Genomic DNA, 18,837 nt, shown 5'->3' with positions numbered 1-18,837 from the left:
ATCTGATTCAGGAAAAACTATGGGTAGTTTTTTCACACCCCACATAATACCCCTTTTTGTGGTACTTGTAGTATCAGAAATGTTCAAAGCCTCCTTCATTGCCGTGATCATGTAACGTGTGGCCCTACTGGACATTACGTTTGTCTCGTCACCGTCGACGCTGGAGTCAGTATCCGTGTCTGGGTCTGTGTCGACCATCTGAGGTAACGGGCGCTTTAGAGCCCCTGACGGTGTTTGAGACGCCTGGACAGGCACTAACTGATTTGCCGGCTGTCTCATGTCGTCAACAGTTTTTTTGCAAAGTGCTGACACTGTCACGTAATTCCTTCCATACGACCATCCAGTCAGGTGTCGACTCCCTAGGGGGTGACATCACTATTACAGGCAATTGCTCCGCCTCCACATCATTTTCCTCCTCATACATGTCGACACAATCGTACCGACACACAGCACACACACACAGGGAATGCTCTGATAGAGGACAGGACCCCACGAGCCCTTTGGGGAGACAGAGGGAGAGTTTGCCAGCACACACCAGAGCGCTATATATATACAGGGATAACCTTATATAAGTGTTTCTCCCTTCTATAGCTGCTGTATTTGTATTATCTGCCAATTAGTGCCCCCCCTCTCTTGTTTTACCCTGATTCTGTAGCAGGACTGCAGGGGAGAGTCAGGGAGCCGTCCTTCCAGCGGAGCTGTGAGGGAAAATGGCGCTTGTGTGCTGAGGAGATAGGCTCCGCCCCCTTTTCGGCGGCCTTTTCTCCCGCTTTTTTTAGGAAAACTGGCAGGGGTTAAATGCATCCATATAGCCCAGGAGCTATATGTGATGCATTTCTTTAGCCATATAAGGTTTAAAACGTGTTTTATTGCGTCTCAGGGCGCTCCCCCCCAGCGCCCTGCACCCTCAGTGACCGGAGTGTGAAGTGTGCTGAGAGCAATGGCGCACAGCTGCAGTGCTGTGCGCTACCTTATTGAAGACAGGAACGTCTTCTGCCGCCGATTTTTCCGGACCTCTTCGCTCTTCTGGCTCTGTAAGGGGGCCGGCGGCGCGGCTCCGGGACCCATCCAAGCTGAGCCTGTGATCGTCCCTCTGGAGCTAATGTCCAGTAGCCAAGAAGCCCAATCCACTCTGCATGCAGGTGAGTTCGCTTCTTCTCCCCTTAGTCCCACGATGCAGTGAGCCTGTTGCCAGCAGGTCTCACTGAAAATAAAAAACCTATTTAAACTTTTACTCTAAGCAGCTCAGGAGAGCTACCTAGCATGCACCCTTCTCGGCCGGGCACAAAAATCTAACTGAGGCTTGGAGGAGGGTCATAGGGGGAGGAGCCAGTGCACACCAGCTAGTCATAAAGCTTTTACTTTTGTGCCCAGTCTCCTGCGGAGCCGCTATTCCCCATGGTCCTTACGGAGTTCCCAGCATCCACTAGGACGTCAGAGAAATGTAGTTTAACAGCATTCAAACTGAATCAACTGCATCATTTTGGCACATTGGAGGTGTTCATTATTGTGGGCTAAATCATACCTGCCAATTTTGAGTTTCTCCTCTCCGGAGTCCAAAGAGGAGATTCAGGCAGACCACCCTGTGGGTGGGGCTGGGTCCTCATGTCATAAGGACCCCCCTTCATGGCAAAATGGTGTGATTCGCGGGTCCATGAGGGGGGGTTAAAATGACATGAATAACATAATTTTAACCCCACCTCTTCCCTACGAACAAGAAATCCCAGAATTATCTCCACATCCTGCTCACTTCAATAGGAAGTGTGTGGGCTATGGGAGATCTACCTGCTTTTTCGGGGTGCGGGGAAGAATCAAAAAAATCAGGAGTCTCCCACCGTTCCGGGAGAATAGGCAAGTATGGGCTAAAGCAACATATGTGAAACCCCACCTATTAGTTCACTGAGTCCATGACATCACTGAGGCACTTCATGGCCAATCACTGGCTCCTAATGAACTGATAGGCTGCATTTTCAAGAATATCCATGAATGCCATACCATGAATGCATGTCTGTTATGTGTATAGGTAACAGGTATTCCTGTTATAACACAGTTCATTCTCTCTCTCTCATTATAATAAAATACTGTACACTACTGTATTTAGCATGGTTGATTATTTACCAAAGTCCTGCAATTCTATATGTTTGTATTTGCAAATAAATAGAAATCTACAGAGAAAAACAACAAAAACACAGAGTCAGAACACAGATATACAATACAAAATGTAATCTTTATTCTTTTGGCTTGTTTGTAATGTAGTAAGCTGTATTTTTTAGGTAATAGCATTTTCCTGCATGCAGTTCACAGTACACTACAAGTCATTATTCCTGGAAAGCAAAGGAGTCTATATCGAACGTTTGCATGTGTCCAAAACAGAACTTATGTAACATGGTGTTGTAAGCAAATTCATGTTTCTTTGGAGAATGAAGCATGTGGATCCCACACATTGGTTAAAACATTCAAGTGCAGCATGAGTTAACAAAATAGAATGAGTAATTCATAAAGGAAGTGTAAATCAGGCTTAATGCAAGGCATGGCTTCCCAGCTGTAGACTAATTTCTCACGGTGCTTTGTCAGCTTTTTAACCCAATGAACATACTGGGAGTTGCACTTTAAATTGCATACTTTGTCTACACACAGTGTAGGCAGCCATTTTGTAGACTCATCTAATATGTAAGAGAATGCTACTCAATAATTATATTGGAACCAGTGACTGCGCTATATACAGAATAAAGAAATGACAGATGGTCTTCTTGTTGATTTTGTTCAGTCATAAAGTAGTTCTGCCCATAAAGGTCCTCAGTGATGTCACTGGTCACTAGTGAATTTATAGGTGACATTCTCTTAAATATTGTTGTAACCCACCAATGTTTGCCTCCATCATGGGTAGCAAATATTTGCACCTTAAAAGCTGATAGAGACCGAGTACATGCTTAAGCCCTGTGCAAATGAACAGAAAATATAAATATGTTTAACCCTTTCAGTTAGCACTTCCTGAAATAACTTGTTGCTTAAGTATCTCTGGGGAATCTGGCACTGAAAAAGTTAAATCCCTGATGTAGGCATTTCTCACAGTTCCTGTATATTTTGCCTGGTGTTTTCTGTTATTGTCCTCTTCACTGTACATTGGTTTTCATTGTGCGAGCTGTGGTCCCAGACTTGACACATTTACTTCCACATTCAGCATGTGCACAAAATAAAAGTTATAATAAAATAACAAATTTACAACTCTCGTCTTCATTTTTTATTTGCAAAGATTTCCAATTAGATAATGCTAAGCATGGGCAGGTAACAAAAGTGACCACAACATTAACCCTTGTATGTTTTTTTTTTTTAATCTCTTCTCTTATGTACAAAATGCTGAAAAATAAAGCTAAATGAATATTTACAGTATTTATATATAATTTTAAACTCTGTATAATTTAATGCAGTTTGTAACCTTTCCAATTTCATCCGGATTAGTATGAAACACTAGTAACAGAAATAATAACAGAACACAAGAACACAGAAGAGAAGAACATATAAAGAAAAGCTGCAGACTATTGCTTGACCCATTCAAACTGCAGAGCAGCAACAGAGAATAATAACAAAGAAATTAGGTCTTACTGAACAATTTGTCTTACTTAACCATTGACATATGGCTTTCCATAGTATACTGCTGGAGAGTGGGGAAATAAAACATCATAAGCAGCCCAGGCAATATAAACATGCACCTGTGATAGCGTCCAAACTATTTATATTGGTACAGAATATTTTCTATTATTTTCCAAAAGCTTGCAAACTACACATATTGTGGTACATATTTGATGCAATAAATACTGTGCCCAAATCATTATTTCCTTGCTCAAACATCCACCACGTGGTAAAGTAACTATTTACATACCATAACATAGGCAATTCCATTGGCTTGTACAATGTCAACCTTGCTGACAAGCTGAAGATGGGCAAAACAATAATGCAAGATGAAGCCAAAATAACTGAATTTTGGTCAGCCTGTGCTATTGGATAAATGAATTTCACAAATTTAATATATGCCTTCGGGCATTGAAACGTTGCTTTGTTTTAACTGATAGTTGCATAAAAAGTGAATCCATCTGTCCTCTGATGTAGGACTTCAATGGGACGAAAACAGGCACGTATTACTTTTCTCTATGTGATACATGAACAATTAAGCACCCCAACAATTAGTGTCACATAATAATGATATTTTTTGTGGCTCTATGTTTTTTTTTTAATTTTTGATTTTTTTCCCCCATGCATGACCTATGAGCCTGGCATGCGTTCATGCAATCAGTTTTCTTCATATATGTTATAGAGAAAGATATTGAAGAACGCCTGGTCCTCATAACTTTGAAGTGATAATTATCAACTCCTTCCCAACATAAAACCCATTTACAAAAATAGTCGCATATAATTGTAGAGAACCTATGAATTCAAAAAAATGATGAATCCATAAACATAGAATTTGTAAACATATGGCAAGTATGGCAGTTGAAATGCAAACAGTGGATACAAGTACTTTACTAAAGTGTTCAACACACAAAAAACAACAGGTTTGTATCCCACAAAATGGTCCCCATTCCGCACAGTCTGAGTAGCCATGTTGACTATCCTCTTCAGCAGTGTCAGCTGGGAAATTAACCCCTTTACTTCAGCAGGGGCCAGCAAAGCATCTATGTGTGATGCATTACAAGCCACTATAGCAGTGAAGTGGTTAAAACAGTAACCTCCAGTCAAGGTTGTTGCACATCATTGAAATCCTTTCCTGACAGGGGGTCACTGTCGTATTGTAGGCACTGACCATAAGTACATAATTTTAAGAACTATCAGTTTGGCATAAATCTCTGAAAGGAGTCCTGCTGACATTAACAATGTTCACAGGCTGTAAACAGTTTGCCACAAAAAATTACTTTTTACGCTCCCTGACATCTTTTCCCCTGTCTTCTTTCTCTATTTTGTCTTTTTCATGTTTTTCTTTGTCTGGTTTTGTAACACTGTCATAGGATGGGGGGGATGTTGTTGAAGGTGTGATGTCTACTTTGTCTGTTGTAGAGTTCCCATTGAGCCGGTCACTCAACATGTCTTTTCGCGTTATTACACTGTCTCCTTCTTTGCCCTTATGACTGAACATAAAGGAAGCACGTTTTATGGTTTTCCTTAAAAGATAACTTCGGAAGCTACGTTGGATAACAATGACAGAAAGTTCTTCTTGCTTTCTACGTAACGTGGATGTAATGGGTTCATAGGAGACTTTTGAAGGATTGGATGCCATGAAACGTTCTTCCATTGGTTGTCGGAGATTATCCATTTCATCACCTTCACCCAACACGCGCTTTGTGAAAGCAAACAGGATGTCAAGGCAGTGAATTCTGTCCCCACTTACCATGGGAAGATCCATTGCAATAAGTTGAACTTTGTTTGGTTTTTGAATACGGAGAGGTGGATCCAGTGCATCGGCAAAGTCAGTTAATTTACTGTATTGAATGAACTGTGTTGCATCTGGGTCAAACTTTTCCCAAACTTCATAGAACATCTCAAAGTCATCCTCTCCCAGAGGTTCTGCACTTTCCTCTGTTGCAACACCAAAGTTTTCCAAAATGACAGCAATATACATGTTTACCACAACTAAAAATGATATGATGATATAACTTACAAAGAAGAAAATCCCAACAGATGGATTACCACAGTCACCCTTCACAGAACTCCCTGGATGTTCTGCATTTGAGTCACAGTCTGGTGGTCCACTGTTAAGAATTGGTGCCAATAATCCATCCCACCCAGCTGATGTTGTAATCATGAATAAACAAATCATACTGTTTCCAAAAGTTTCAAAATTAAACATATCATCAATTCCAGCTTCTTTTTTGACGTAGGCAAAGTTTGACATTCCAAAGATAGCGTAAATAAACATCACAAGGAAAAGTAGTAAACCTATGTTGAACAAGGCAGGAAGTGACATCATCAATGCAAATAGCAAAGTACGAATGCCTTTCGCTCCTTTAATGAGACGCAGAATACGACCGATTCTGGCAAGTCGTATAACTCTGAACAGAGTTGGTGACACAAAATATTTTTCAATTAGGTCAGCTAGAAACATTCCTGTGGGCATGAAAAAAAGACAAACACAAATGACTGTAGATATAAATACATAAACAATTTTAATTTTAACTCTGCATAATGCTACAATTATTTGCATAGTGGTAAAACCTGTCCTTTTTGTTATCCAGTGTAATAATATTTATTAATTTTGTAAGACAGAATAGTTATGAAAAATGACACCTGCAAACAAAACGGTATTAGGCATTTACTGGGTAAGACCACTCTAGATAGTTTGAATGTGTTTATTCCTTAAAATTATCTCATTTAGATTGTTGGCTACTTCAGAAGTCTTTGTATTCCTTATTTATGGAAATTTAAATATCAACCACAGGATATACTCCTAATGACAAACAAGCAGAAGATGTAGTTTTGGAAGCTAGCCATATGTAGGAGTAGATATAATATTACTAGAAAGAAAAATAATTTCTAAAATAAGGTAACCATTACATAGACCCTCTAGAGTGTATCTAACAATCTACAGAAGCCAGATTAACAATTAACCTTAAAACAGCACTGGCTGGTTGAGTGCTCCTCTTTCAAGGGCTCATCAATGTAGTGACGGTTGGTGTAATGGCTAGCACTACTGTCTCACAGCACTGTGGTCCTAACTGTGTGGAGTTTATATATTCTCCCTGCCTCCGATGTGAAATAAATGACAGGAAAAACACTGGTATAGAGCATCTCTTGAGGGGAGCTCATAGTACTATACATTTTTATATTTAATAGTTCAAGTTTGAAAAAAATTAACATTTAAATTTCAAAAATTTTTCTCAAGATCAGTGAAAAATTAATCAATCTGAGTAAGTTTGGAAACAAGATTACTGTGTTGTACAAGTAATTCCTCTATATCTGGTCTACCTAAAACACTTACAAGCATGCTTTTCTTGTAGCGTAAATACAGAATCTGTTATACCTACCTACAATGGACAGAATGACAACCACAAAATCAAATATGTTCCATCCCATTGTGAAGTAATAATGGCGCAGGGAAATCAGTTTAAGAACACATTCCCCAGTGAAGAGGACAATGAAGACTGCATTAATATAATACAAGTTGCTCTCCATTTCGTCACTCTGGTTATCTGTTTCAATCATCATTGTTACCATGTTTAAGCAGATTAGAACCATAATGGTGATGTCAAATGGTTGCATGGACACAAAGTCAAAAACAGCACCTTGAAATTTATTCTGAAATATACAGAATTAGGAAAAGTTATTTTATTTTTCTAGCAAATAATATTTTAAAATACAATTAGTTTTACTTCTTAGAGAGCGTTAGATGACATTATAGCTATCCTTGCTCCAGTTTGCACACTTTATTTCTCTTTATAATAATGAATTTGTATCAGCTGTAAGATATGAATAACATATTGCAGCCTTATTTAGAACATTGGCATAAAAATGTCACCAAAATGATCTCAAAATATCCTAGTCCAAACACTGGTGTATTTCTATGTCACACATACAATTGTGTATGATTATGCCCAACATTAGCTCAGTAATGCAGCTTGACCGTGTTAGTTCCAAAGTCACATGACACTAATTTAATGAATTTCAATGAGAATATAATAACTACTAATATTTAGAAATACCAAATTGGGATAAAATAAAGGCTGCCCCTGATCCATCGAACGGTGCCCAGTCCATTCAAATTCCACCATTTTGGGAAGAAACACCACTCCTTTGAAGGTTGTCATAGCAGAATTGTCCAGCCAAAATCTTTAGCGTTTGATATATGTAGTATAGTGCTATTCATAAATTCCAGCACACTAACATTGAATATAATTGTAAAATGTGCTACTAAACCAAAGCAAACAAATAGACATTTTTTTCACTGTGTACAGTAGCTTCAGCAAAAAAATTGTCAAATGCTGATGGGGACTGTCATCCAGTGCACGTAAAACACTCTTTGTAAATGGCCCCACTATCTCTGTTGCATAATGATGCCCATAATGTTTAAAAATGTAAAAAATACCCATACTTGAAACTCCAAATTTTTTGGTTAGTCCCCAGTATCTCCGGAAGAGTAAAGGGATCTCCCATATCCTGCCTGCTTCCTGGTAAAGGTAAGATGTGTAGAAACTCACTGGAATAGCAGCACTTGGTGGAGGGGCTAATTGATGCATATTGTGACATTTAGCCCCACCTTCACACAGCTAACCCACAAATCACAGGAATTTTCCTATGTTGGGGGTAAGGCCTAATAATGTAACAGTTCGGCCCCAGCTCCTGAGGTAGCCTGCTGCGTCTCCTCTCTGGGCTTCTCCCGGAGAGGAGACAAAAAAGTAGGCAAGTATGAATATATAAAATACATGTTTTTATAAGTACTGTAGGTGAAGGATGGAGTCAAATGATAAAATCATATGTATCTAGAATTGTATGCCCTGGAAGAATAATATCTATATATTTTAGATTCAAAATTGAATGTTATTTGTGTTCGGATCCTGGCTCCATCGGTGTACTGTATTACTGTTGTCATTTGTGGTCTACACAGAGGTGTCACTTGTACTGGTAATACCCCTGTGTGGCATTTACCACTCACCCGAAAAGGGGGTGTAGCCTATCATGGAGGGGACGTGATATTGAGGATAAGCATGAGGTGGAAATAGGTGTGGCCTAGATAGAAAGGGGTGTGGCTTTGTGAGCAGCCCCCGGATTTATCACTCCCTGGAGATGCTGCCTGTCCCCCAGAGATTGGGCTATAGGCAGTGTTGGCTCCTCCTCTATGACAGGAGCCGGGTGCTCCTGTCACTGTGGAGAAGCTGCTATTTCGGTGTCAATCTCTCTGCACCCCCTTCTGACACCACTGGGTCTACAGTATCTATTGCAGTCTATTGGGTCTATTCAATTGGTGTTGGATCCACTATTCAATTTCCGACAGGTTTAGCCCGTTTTCGACTATGCTAATCCAACTATTTTTAAAGTTGAATCGGCATTTTCATAAACGGGCCACAAACCTGTCGGAAATGCAGAAAAATGGCAAATGACTTGAATAGGTCGAATCCAGATTCGGCCAAAAAAAGTCAGAAAAAGCCATTTTTTTCGACTTGTCGGATCAATTCAATAGACCCTTATGTATCTATTCTAACTTTATTCCATACCAGATCTATCTACAGGTATATACTGTATCTATTACTGCTTGAAAACAAAAAGGGGAAATGTGTATAATTACTTTATAAAGTAATTATTGTCAGTCAACACTGGCGTGCGCAGCACATTTTATTAGGGGGTGCACCGTCGGAGGGGTGTGTCTAGCACTGCCTTTTGGGCGTGTCTAGCACCATCTATTGATGGTCAACGCATATAAAATATCCACCTTTGTACCAATCCTAATAAAGCAGATACATTGTCAGATGTTGTGGTGTGCACCAAACACCCCTGATGGCACTCATGCAATTACAGTGCTCCTCCTCAGCCTGGTCTGGCTCCCCCTCTCTTTCCCCTGCAAGCTGCAGCAGCTTACTTACAAGTCAGTCACTCACTGACACTGACAGTCGCAGACTAGTTACTGCTGCTGCTGGAAAAATGAGTGACCTTTCAGTGCTGCTGCCGGCCGTCTGCCAGTATTGAATTTGTCTTCCTAAGAGGAACGCTGGCTGCATGCTGCTCCTCATCAGTGGCTGGCGTTGGCATAGCATAGAAGGAGAGAGGTGGGCGTGTAACGGATGGACGTGCGAGCAGCATGACGTAATCACATCACATCACACTGTTTTTGTACATGGAGGTGGAGCTGGGAATTTGAAAGCCGGTGGCAGTGGCACCCTTGATTAACCCAGGCGTCCGGTCAGTAATGCAGTCCTGCAGGGTGCAGCGCAGAGGGGACAGTAATCAGCCTGCTCGGCAATCGCTGCATCAGGCATGTGAGATCGGGGTGCCAGAAATTAGGGGGTGCCTGTGCGCACCAGGCACCCCCCCTGCGCACACCTATGTCAGTCAAACAGATACTATAAATATTGATATATGACATTGTACAGTATATCCTAACATCACATTTTAGCAAGTATTTCTTTTACGCAAGGATAAAACTCACATGTGGCCTAGGGACAGGCTTTTGTGGTTTTTTGGATCCTAGCTTTTTCATAGCGTTGTAATATTTTTTTTGTTCTTCCGTCATGAAGATATCTTGACCTCCGAATTATAGAAAAGAAAACCATAACTGGTTATTACAAGATACTACTTTTACTATAAAATGAAATTCTCATTGGTACACAAATTCACAACTTACTTTCACAACTGTAATACTGTTGTGCATCATAAAACAGTGTGATAACATAAGAAGACATGTTACTGTATTCTATTATATTAACGGTAGTAATATACATGTATATATAATGTTTGTTGCAGGGTCTAACCATAAACACAATTTTTACATCATTAACTGTCTTTTTTGCCTATTCCATCACTATCCCATACATCAAAGAGTAATGATGTACTGGAAAACATACAACCAATCAAATGTCATCTTTTAGAAGTGTAGTATAATCATTGTGATGGAAACTAGCTTCCATCACAATTATTATATACTAGCATCTGATGGGTTGCTATAGCCTATAATGTGTATTCTTTGTTTTAAATTTTATCATGAGCTTTATTACTGTACACAATCGGCACACTAAAGGGGGGGTACACACGGAGAGATCCGTGCTTAAAATCTAAGCAATCTTGCCAGATTGCTTAGATTTTTTAGCACGGATCTGCCGTGTGTATGCCCTCCAGCGATAGCGATGCGCGGCCCCCCGTTGTGTGAAGTGAGCGGCCCCCCGTCGGCTTTCCTCGCGCTGTGCTGAGCGGGGTGAGAGATGTGTGCTGAGCGGTCTGTGTTAAGATCGCTCAGCACACATCTCTCCCGTGAGTACCCCCCTTAAGGGGTCTATTTACTAAGCCTCAGATGCAGATAAAGTCAGCAGAGATAAAGTACCATCCAATCAGCTCCTAACTGACATGTCACAGGCTGTGTTTGAAAAATGACAGTTGGGAGCTGATTGGCTGGTACTTTATCTCCGTTGACTTTATCTCCATCCAAGGCTTAGTAAATAGACCCCTAAGTCTACTGCATCTAAAAAATAGAGATATGAATGAAGATGTTTGATTTAGTGTCACCTCAGAAATCTGTAGTTTCTAAAACACTAACAAACAGCTGTTGTCCCCTTTTCTTGGATATATTTGGAAGCCAGCGCCTTAAATGGCTAACATGCATCATACAGTATTGAACAAAACTTGTGTTCATTTTTTATCTGCATTAAAGAACTGTGAATATTAAAAAGTCTTATCTAATTATTTCTGTTTAACATGAATACTAACATGAATATGAAGTGTAGATGAAAGAAGAATAAATCTATCAGCAAACGTTATGCTTATACAATGACTTCAAATATTATTTTCATATATTCTAATGTAATGATATGTACTCTTACAGTGTTGCTGCAATCCATACATTGATTGCAGTAAAGCGGGGCTTACGATATGGATATGCTCCCGCTATACAGTCACTTCAGTGGGAGTTAAAGGGCGCTTGCATCACAATCCTGTTACAGCAAGCTGCTATATGCAGCAATGCTGTAGCGGGACACATCTGTAATCAGTTTGTCTGATTACATAAAGAGAAGATATAAATAGTTGAAATAAAGAGGTGAGGGGTAGGTTTATCTTGAGACAAGCTTAGTGTACATGACATTTCACAACTTGTACTAAATATATAGCTTTATGATTTAGGCTACCTTAGGTGTTTACCACCAAAGCCATTATATTGTTATATCACAGTTACCTACTTTGTCTGGATAAAACACAGACATACTTCATACAGGGTTTGACAGCCCAACAGGGGTACAGGGAAAGCCACCAGTGGGCCGACGGCCTGGTGGGGTCCCGTCTTCCTCCTCTATGGATCAGGTTCCAGACTGTGTACTTCAATTATACATTCTACATATGTTACCTTATACTACACAGGACTATGGTGCATTGTCTACAGTATATTGCTGTTTTCTCTAACGTCCTAGTGGATGCTGGGGACTCCGTCAGGACCATGGGGAATAGCGGGCTCCGCAGGAGACAGGGCACATCTAAAAAGCTTTTTAGGTCACATGGTGTGTACTGGCTCCTCCCCCTATGACCCTCCTCCAAGCCTCAGTTAGGTTTTTGTGCCCGTCCGAGAAGGGTGCAAACTGGATGGCTCTCTTAAGGAGCTGTTTAGTAAAGTTTTTTTTTAGGTTTCTAATCAGTGATTCCTGCTGGCGACAGGATCACTGCAACGAGGGACTTAGGGGAGAGACTTGCAACTCACCTGCGTGCAGGAGGATTGAAGTTTTAGGCTACTGGACACTGAGCTCCAGAGGGAGTCGGAACACAGGTCAGCCTGGGGTTCGTCCCGGAGCCGCGCCGCCGATCCCCCTTACAGACGCTGAAGAAAGACGGCGGAACGGAGGTCCGGAAACAGGCGGCAGAAGACTTCACAGTCTTCAGAGAGGTAGCGCACAGCACTGCAGCTGTGCGCCATTGTTGCTACACGGCTCACTGACACGGTCACGGAGGGTGCAGGGCGCTGCTGGGGGCGCCCTGGGCAGCAATATAAATACCTATTTGGCAAAAAAATACATCACATATAGCCATTAAGGCTATATGTATGTATTTAACCCAGGCCAGTTTTCCTAATAACCGGGAGAAAAGCCCGCCGTGAAAGGGGCGGAGCTTATTCTCCTCAGCACTCAGCGCCATTTTCCTGACCAGCTCCGCTGGTGAGGAAGGCTCCCACTCTCCCCTGCACTACAGAAACAGGGTTAAAGAGAAGGGGGGCATAAATTGGCGATATAATTATATATTAAGAGCCCATATATAGAAACAACACCTTCTAGGGTTGTTATATACATTATGGCGCTTTTGGTGTGTGCTGGCAAACTCTCCCTCTGTCTCCCCAAAGGGCTAGTGGGTCCTGTCCTCTATCAGAGCATTCCCTGTATGTGTGTGCTGTAGGTCGGTACGTGTGTGTCGACATGTATGAGGAAAATGTTGGTGAGGAGACGGAGAAAATTGCCTGTAATGGTGATGTCACTCTCTAGGGAGTCGACACCAGAATGGATGGCTTACTTATGGAATTACGTGATAATGTCAACACGCTGCAAGCCGGTTGACGACATGAGACAGCCGGCGGACAAATTAGTATCGGTCCAGGCGTCTCAGACACCGTCAGGGGCTTGTAAAAACGCCCATTTACCTCAGTCGGTCGACAGACACTGACACGGACACTGACCCCAGTGTCGACGGTGAAGAAACAAACGTATTTTTCCTTTAGGGCCACAAGTTACATGTTAAGGGCAATGAAGGAGGTGTTACGTATTTCTGATACCACAAGTACCACAAATAAGGGTATTTTGTAGGGTGGGAATAAACTACCTGTAGTTTTGCCTGAATCAGATAAATTAAATGAAGTGTGTGATGATACGTGGGGTTCCTCCGACAGAAAGTTATGGGAGGTATACCCTTTTTTCCCGCCAGTAGTAAGGGCGAGTTGGAAAACACACCTTAGGGTGGACAAGGCGCTCACACGCATATAAAAAACATGGCGTTACCGTTTCCAGATACGGCCGCCCTCAAGGAGCCAGCTGATAGGAAGCTGAAAAATATCATAACAGTATATACACACATACTGGTGTTATACTACGACCAGCAATCGCCTCAGCCTGGATGTGCAGCGCTGAGGGGGCTTGGTCGGATTTCCTGACTGAAAATTTTGATACCCTTGACAGGGACAGGATTTTATTGTCTATAGAGCATTTTAGGGATGCATTTCTATATATGTGTGATGCGCAGAGGCATATTTGCATTCTGGCATCAAAGAGTAAATGTGATGTACATATCTGCCAGACGAAGACACGACAGTGGTCAGGTGAGGCAGATTCCAGACGGCATATGGAAGTATTGCCGTATAAAGGGGCGGTCCATTGGACCTGGTGGCCATGGCAACAGCTGAAAAATCCACCTTTTGTTACCCCGAGTCACATATTGGCAGAAAAGGACACAGTCTTTTCAGTCTCAGTCCTTTCGTCCCCATACGGGCAGGCGGGCGAAGGCCAGTCATATCTGCCCAGGGGGAGAGGAAAGGGAAGAAGACTGCAGCAAGCAGATCATTCCCAGGAACAGAAGCTCCTCACGGCTTCTGCCAAGTCCGCAGCATAACGCTGGGGCCGTACAAGCGGACTCAGGTGCGGTAGGGGGTCATCTCAAGAGTTTCAGCAACACTCGCAAGGGAACTCCGGGATCCTACATGTAATATCCCAGGTGTACATTGGAAATTCGAGACGTCTCCCCCTCACACAATTCACAGGCTGTATTCCCAGCAGGTGATAATCAAAGTACCCTTCTTACAACAAGGAAGGGGGTAGTATTCCACACTATATTGTGGTACTGAAGCCAACCGGCTCGGTGAGATCTGAAATATTTGAACACTTACATACAAGCGTTCAAATCAAGATGGAGTCACTCGGAGCAGTGATAGCGAACCAGGAAGAAGGGGACGATATGATGTCACTGGATATCAGGGACGTTTACCTACAGGTCCAAATTTGCCCTTCTCACCAAGGGTACTTCAGGTTCCTGGTACAGAACTGTCACTATCAGTTCAGACGCTGCCGTTTGGATGGTCCACGGCGCCCCGGGTCTTTACCAAGGTAATGGCCGGAATGATGATTTTTCTTAAAAGAAACATGGACGCTTTCCTGATAAGGGCAAGGTCCAGAGAACAGTTGGAGGTCGGAGTAGCACTATCTTAAGTAGTTCTACGACAGCACGAGTGGATTCTAAATATTCCAAAATCGCAGCTTTTTCCGACGACACGTCTACTGTTCCTAGGGAAGATTCTGGACACAGTCCAGAAAAACGTGTTTCTCCCAGTGGAGAAAACCAGGGAGTTATCCGAACTAATCGGGATCCTCCTAAAACCAGGAAAAGTGTCAGTGCATCATTGCACAAGAGTCCTGGTAAAAATGGTGGCTTATTACGAAGCAATTCCATTCGGCAGATTTCCCGCAAGAACTCTTCAGTGGGATCTGCTGGACAAATGGTCCGGATCGCATCCTCAGATGCATCAGCGGATAACCCTATATCCAAGGAAAAGGGTGTCTCTCCTGTGGTGATTACAGAGTGCTCATCTTCTAGAGGGCCGCAGATTCGGCATTCAGGATTGGATGCCGGTGACCACGGAGGCCAGCCTGAGAGGCTGGGGAACAGTCACACAGGGAAAAAATTTCCAGGGAAGTGTGATTAAGTCTGGAGAATTCTCTCCGCATAAATAAGCTTAGAGCAAATTTATAATGCTCTAAACTTAGCTAGACCTCTGCTTCAAGGTCAGCCGGTATTGATCCAGTGGGATAACATCATGGCAGTCGCCCACGTAAACAGAAGGGCGGCACAAGAAGCAGGAGGGCAGTGAAAACTGCAAGGATTTTTCGCTAGGCGGAAAATCATGTGATAGCACTGTCAGCAGTGTTCTTTCCGGGAGTGGACGACTGGGAAGCAGACTTCCTCAGCAGGCATGACCTCCACCCGGGAGAGTGGAAACTTCATAGGGAAGTTTTTCAACATGATTGTGGACCGTTGGCAAAGACCAAAGGTGGACATGATGGCGTCCCGCCCGAACAAAAACGGGACAGGTATTCCGCCAGGTCATGAGACCTTCAGGCGATAGCTGTGGATGTTCTGGTAACACCGTGGGTGTACTAGTCTGTGTATGTGTTCCCTCCTCTGTTTCTCATAACCAGGGTATTGAGAATTATAAGACATAGAGGAGTATGAACTATACTAGTGGCTCCGGATTGGCCAAGAGGGACTTGGTACCCGGAACTTCAAGAAATGCTCACAGAGGACTAAGGGCCTGGGGAGCTAAGAAGGGACTTGATTCAGCAAGTACCATGTCTATTCCAAGACTTACCGCGGCTGCGTTTGACGGCATGGCGGTTGAATGCCGGATCCTGAGGGGAAAAGGCATTCCATAAGAGGTCATACCTACCCTGGTCAAAGCCAGGAAGGAGGTGACCGCACAACGTCATCACCACATGTGGTGAAAATATGTTGCGTGGGTGAGGCCAGGAAGGCTCCACAACGGCAATTCAACTAGGTCGATTTCTACACTTCCTGAAAACAGGAGTGTTTTGGACCTCAAATTGGGGTTCATTAACATTTAAATTTCGGCCCTGTAGATTTTCTTCCAGAAAGAATTGACTTCAGTTCCTGAAGTCCAGATTGTAAAGGATGTATTGCATATACAGCTTTTTTGTGCCCCTAGGGGCACCGTGAGATCTCAACATAGTGTTGGGATTTCTTAAAATCATATTGGTTTGAACCGCTCAAATCTGTGGATTTGAAATATCTCACATGGAAAGTGACCATGCTGTTGACAAATATCTCACATGGGAAGTGACCATGTTGTTAGCCCTGGCCTCGGCCAGGCGATTGTCAGAATGGGCGGCTTTGTCTTACAAAAGCCCATATTAAAATTTTCCATTTGAACAGGACAGAACTGGGACTCGTCTCCAGTTTCTTCATGAAGGGGTGTCAGCGTTTTCACCTGAAACAACCTCTTGTGGTGCCTGCGGCTACTAGGGACTTGGAGGACTCCAAGTTACTAGACGTGGTCAGGGCCCTAAAAATATATATATATATATATAGTTAGGACGGCTGGAGTCAGAAAGTCTGACTTGCTGTTTATACTGTATACACCCAACAAGCTGGGTGCTCATGCTTCTAAGCAGTCTATTGCACGCTGGATTTGTAGTACAATTCAGCTTGCACATTCTGTGGCAGGCCTGCCACAGACGAAATATGTAGATGCCCATTCCACAAGGAAGGTGGGCTCATCCTGGGCGGCTGCCCGAGGAGTCTCGGCATTACAACTTTGCCGAGCAGCTACGTGGTCAGGGGAGAACACGTTTGTAAAATTTTACAAATTTTGATACTCTGGCTAAGGAGGACCTGGAGTTCTCTCATTCGGTGCTGCAGAGTCATCCGCACTCTCCCGCCCGTTTGGGAGCTTTGGTATAATCCCCATGGTCCTGACGGAGTCCCCAGCATCCACTAGGACGTTAGAGAAAATAAGAATTTACTTACCGATAATTCTATTTCTCGTAGTCCGTAGTGGATGCTGGGCGCCCATCCCAAGTGCGGATTGTCTGCAATGCTTGTACATAGTTATTGTTACAAAAATCGGGTTATTACTATTGTTGTGAGCCATCTTTTCGGAGGCTACTTCGTTTTGTTATCATACTGTTAACTGGGTTCAGATCACAAGTTGTACGGTGTGATTGGTGTGGCTGGTATGAGTCTTACCCGGGATTCAAGATCCTTCCTTATTGTGTACGCTCGTCCGGGCACAGTACCTAACTGAGGCTTGGAGGAGGGTCATAGGGGGAGGAGCCAGTACACACCATGTGACCTAAAAAGCTTTTTAGATGTGCCCTGTCTCCTGCGGAGCCCGCTATTCCCCATGGTCCTGACGGAGTCCCCAGCATCCACTACGGACTACGAGAAATAGAATTATCGGTAAGTAAATTCTTATTATTAATTTGTTACATTATCACACATGCACTAGCAGTATTTCTATATATATTTATCAAGGGGCCTAGCCCATGCACTCTCTAATGGTTAGGCAAACAAATGTGGCCTCTGGCCACACCCCCTCTGGATACTGGCCACACCCCTAAACATGGGCCCCTACCACTGCATTCATCAGGTAGGCCCTTCATGCCCCAGTCCAACACTGACTCTATACATTGGATACAGCTGCACACATGGATCAATTTAGTATCTAAGAACAAGAAAAATACTGTATAAATGATATAAAAGTTTTGGAGAAGAAGCATATAGCTGTAAAAGTAGTAGAGAAAGTATATACAGACAAATAAATAAAAAGTAGTCTGAATTCAATATTTTATTTGGTTGTTAAATAATTATTGATTCATTGCTTATTTTTGTGTCATGTGTATGAATACATGAATGTTGTGTATCTAAAATAACGAACATATGCTATTCTGCATATAAAACATACAATACAATTTATATTCATATTACCTCTCTAAATAAGTATTAAAAAAGGTTGTGCTTTTGCAGTAATTTAATACACCAATGATAAAATGTAATACTTATCTTCTTTTTCTGTTGATTAAAATTATCGATGATGACACCAATAAAGAGATTGAGAGTGAAAAAGGATCCAAAGATGATGAAAATAACAAAATAAAGATACATGTAAAGATTTTCTTCATATTTTGGTTGCTCTTCTAACTGAAAATGAAAACAATTTGGATACATGTTAAAGAAGAAAATTGATAAAGCAAAATTGAAAAGTCATATATGAAAGTCCTGTTCCTTTGTTTTCTCCCTACTCCCCAACAACAGTTTTAAGGATGTACTGGAGAATGTGCTCAGGAAAAACATATTTTGTCTCTTTACTGCGGAAACTTCAGTTCATAATGTACAAGGAAAGATGGGACACAGAAGTTAAACACTCCTCTAAAGCTTAGTAAAATATATTAAGAGTCTGTTTGATCCAGTGAACAATATAAGATTTGTGCTTTGAGAGTTTTATTTGCAATTTGATTGCAATTTGATTCTACATGTAATGTTTCTGTTTGCAAATCTTGTAAATTAGTTTAGATGTCATTTAAAGATAAAAATTATTAAACAAACAAAATAAGAAAAAAATAAACATATTACTTAATATTACTTAAAAGCAATATTGTGCTTTAGAATAATAAT

The 18,837-nt window shown here is 42.0% G+C and overlaps 1 protein-coding gene across 6 annotated transcripts in view; it reads right to left on the bottom strand.

The window, feature by feature from the left end:
- Nucleotides 1-2,208: 2,208 nt before the first annotated feature.
- The window catches only part of LOC134944764 (sodium channel protein type 2 subunit alpha-like), a 419,840-nt gene continuing 403,211 nt past the window's right edge, over nucleotides 2,209-18,837 (bottom strand). For all 6 annotated transcript variants that reach the window (XM_063933615.1, XM_063933612.1, XM_063933610.1 and 3 more), the window contains 4 exons: nucleotides 18,226-18,363; nucleotides 10,127-10,231; nucleotides 7,014-7,284; nucleotides 2,209-6,096 (listed from right to left, as the gene is read on the bottom strand). In XM_063933615.1, coding sequence (XP_063789685.1) covers nucleotides 4,904-6,096; nucleotides 7,014-7,284; nucleotides 10,127-10,231; nucleotides 18,226-18,363 — 1,707 coding nt within the window. In that variant the 3' untranslated portion in view covers nucleotides 2,209-4,903. The remainder of the gene's footprint in view (nucleotides 6,097-7,013; nucleotides 7,285-10,126; nucleotides 10,232-18,225; nucleotides 18,364-18,837) is intronic.

This window comes from Pseudophryne corroboree, chromosome 7 (genome assembly GCF_028390025.1).
Source record: "Pseudophryne corroboree isolate aPseCor3 chromosome 7, aPseCor3.hap2, whole genome shotgun sequence".
In the NCBI taxonomy this organism is placed as follows: domain Eukaryota; kingdom Metazoa; phylum Chordata; class Amphibia; order Anura; family Myobatrachidae; genus Pseudophryne; species Pseudophryne corroboree.
The sequence above is the reverse complement of the archived record's forward strand: the minus strand, read 5'-3'. Positions and strand labels throughout refer to the sequence as shown.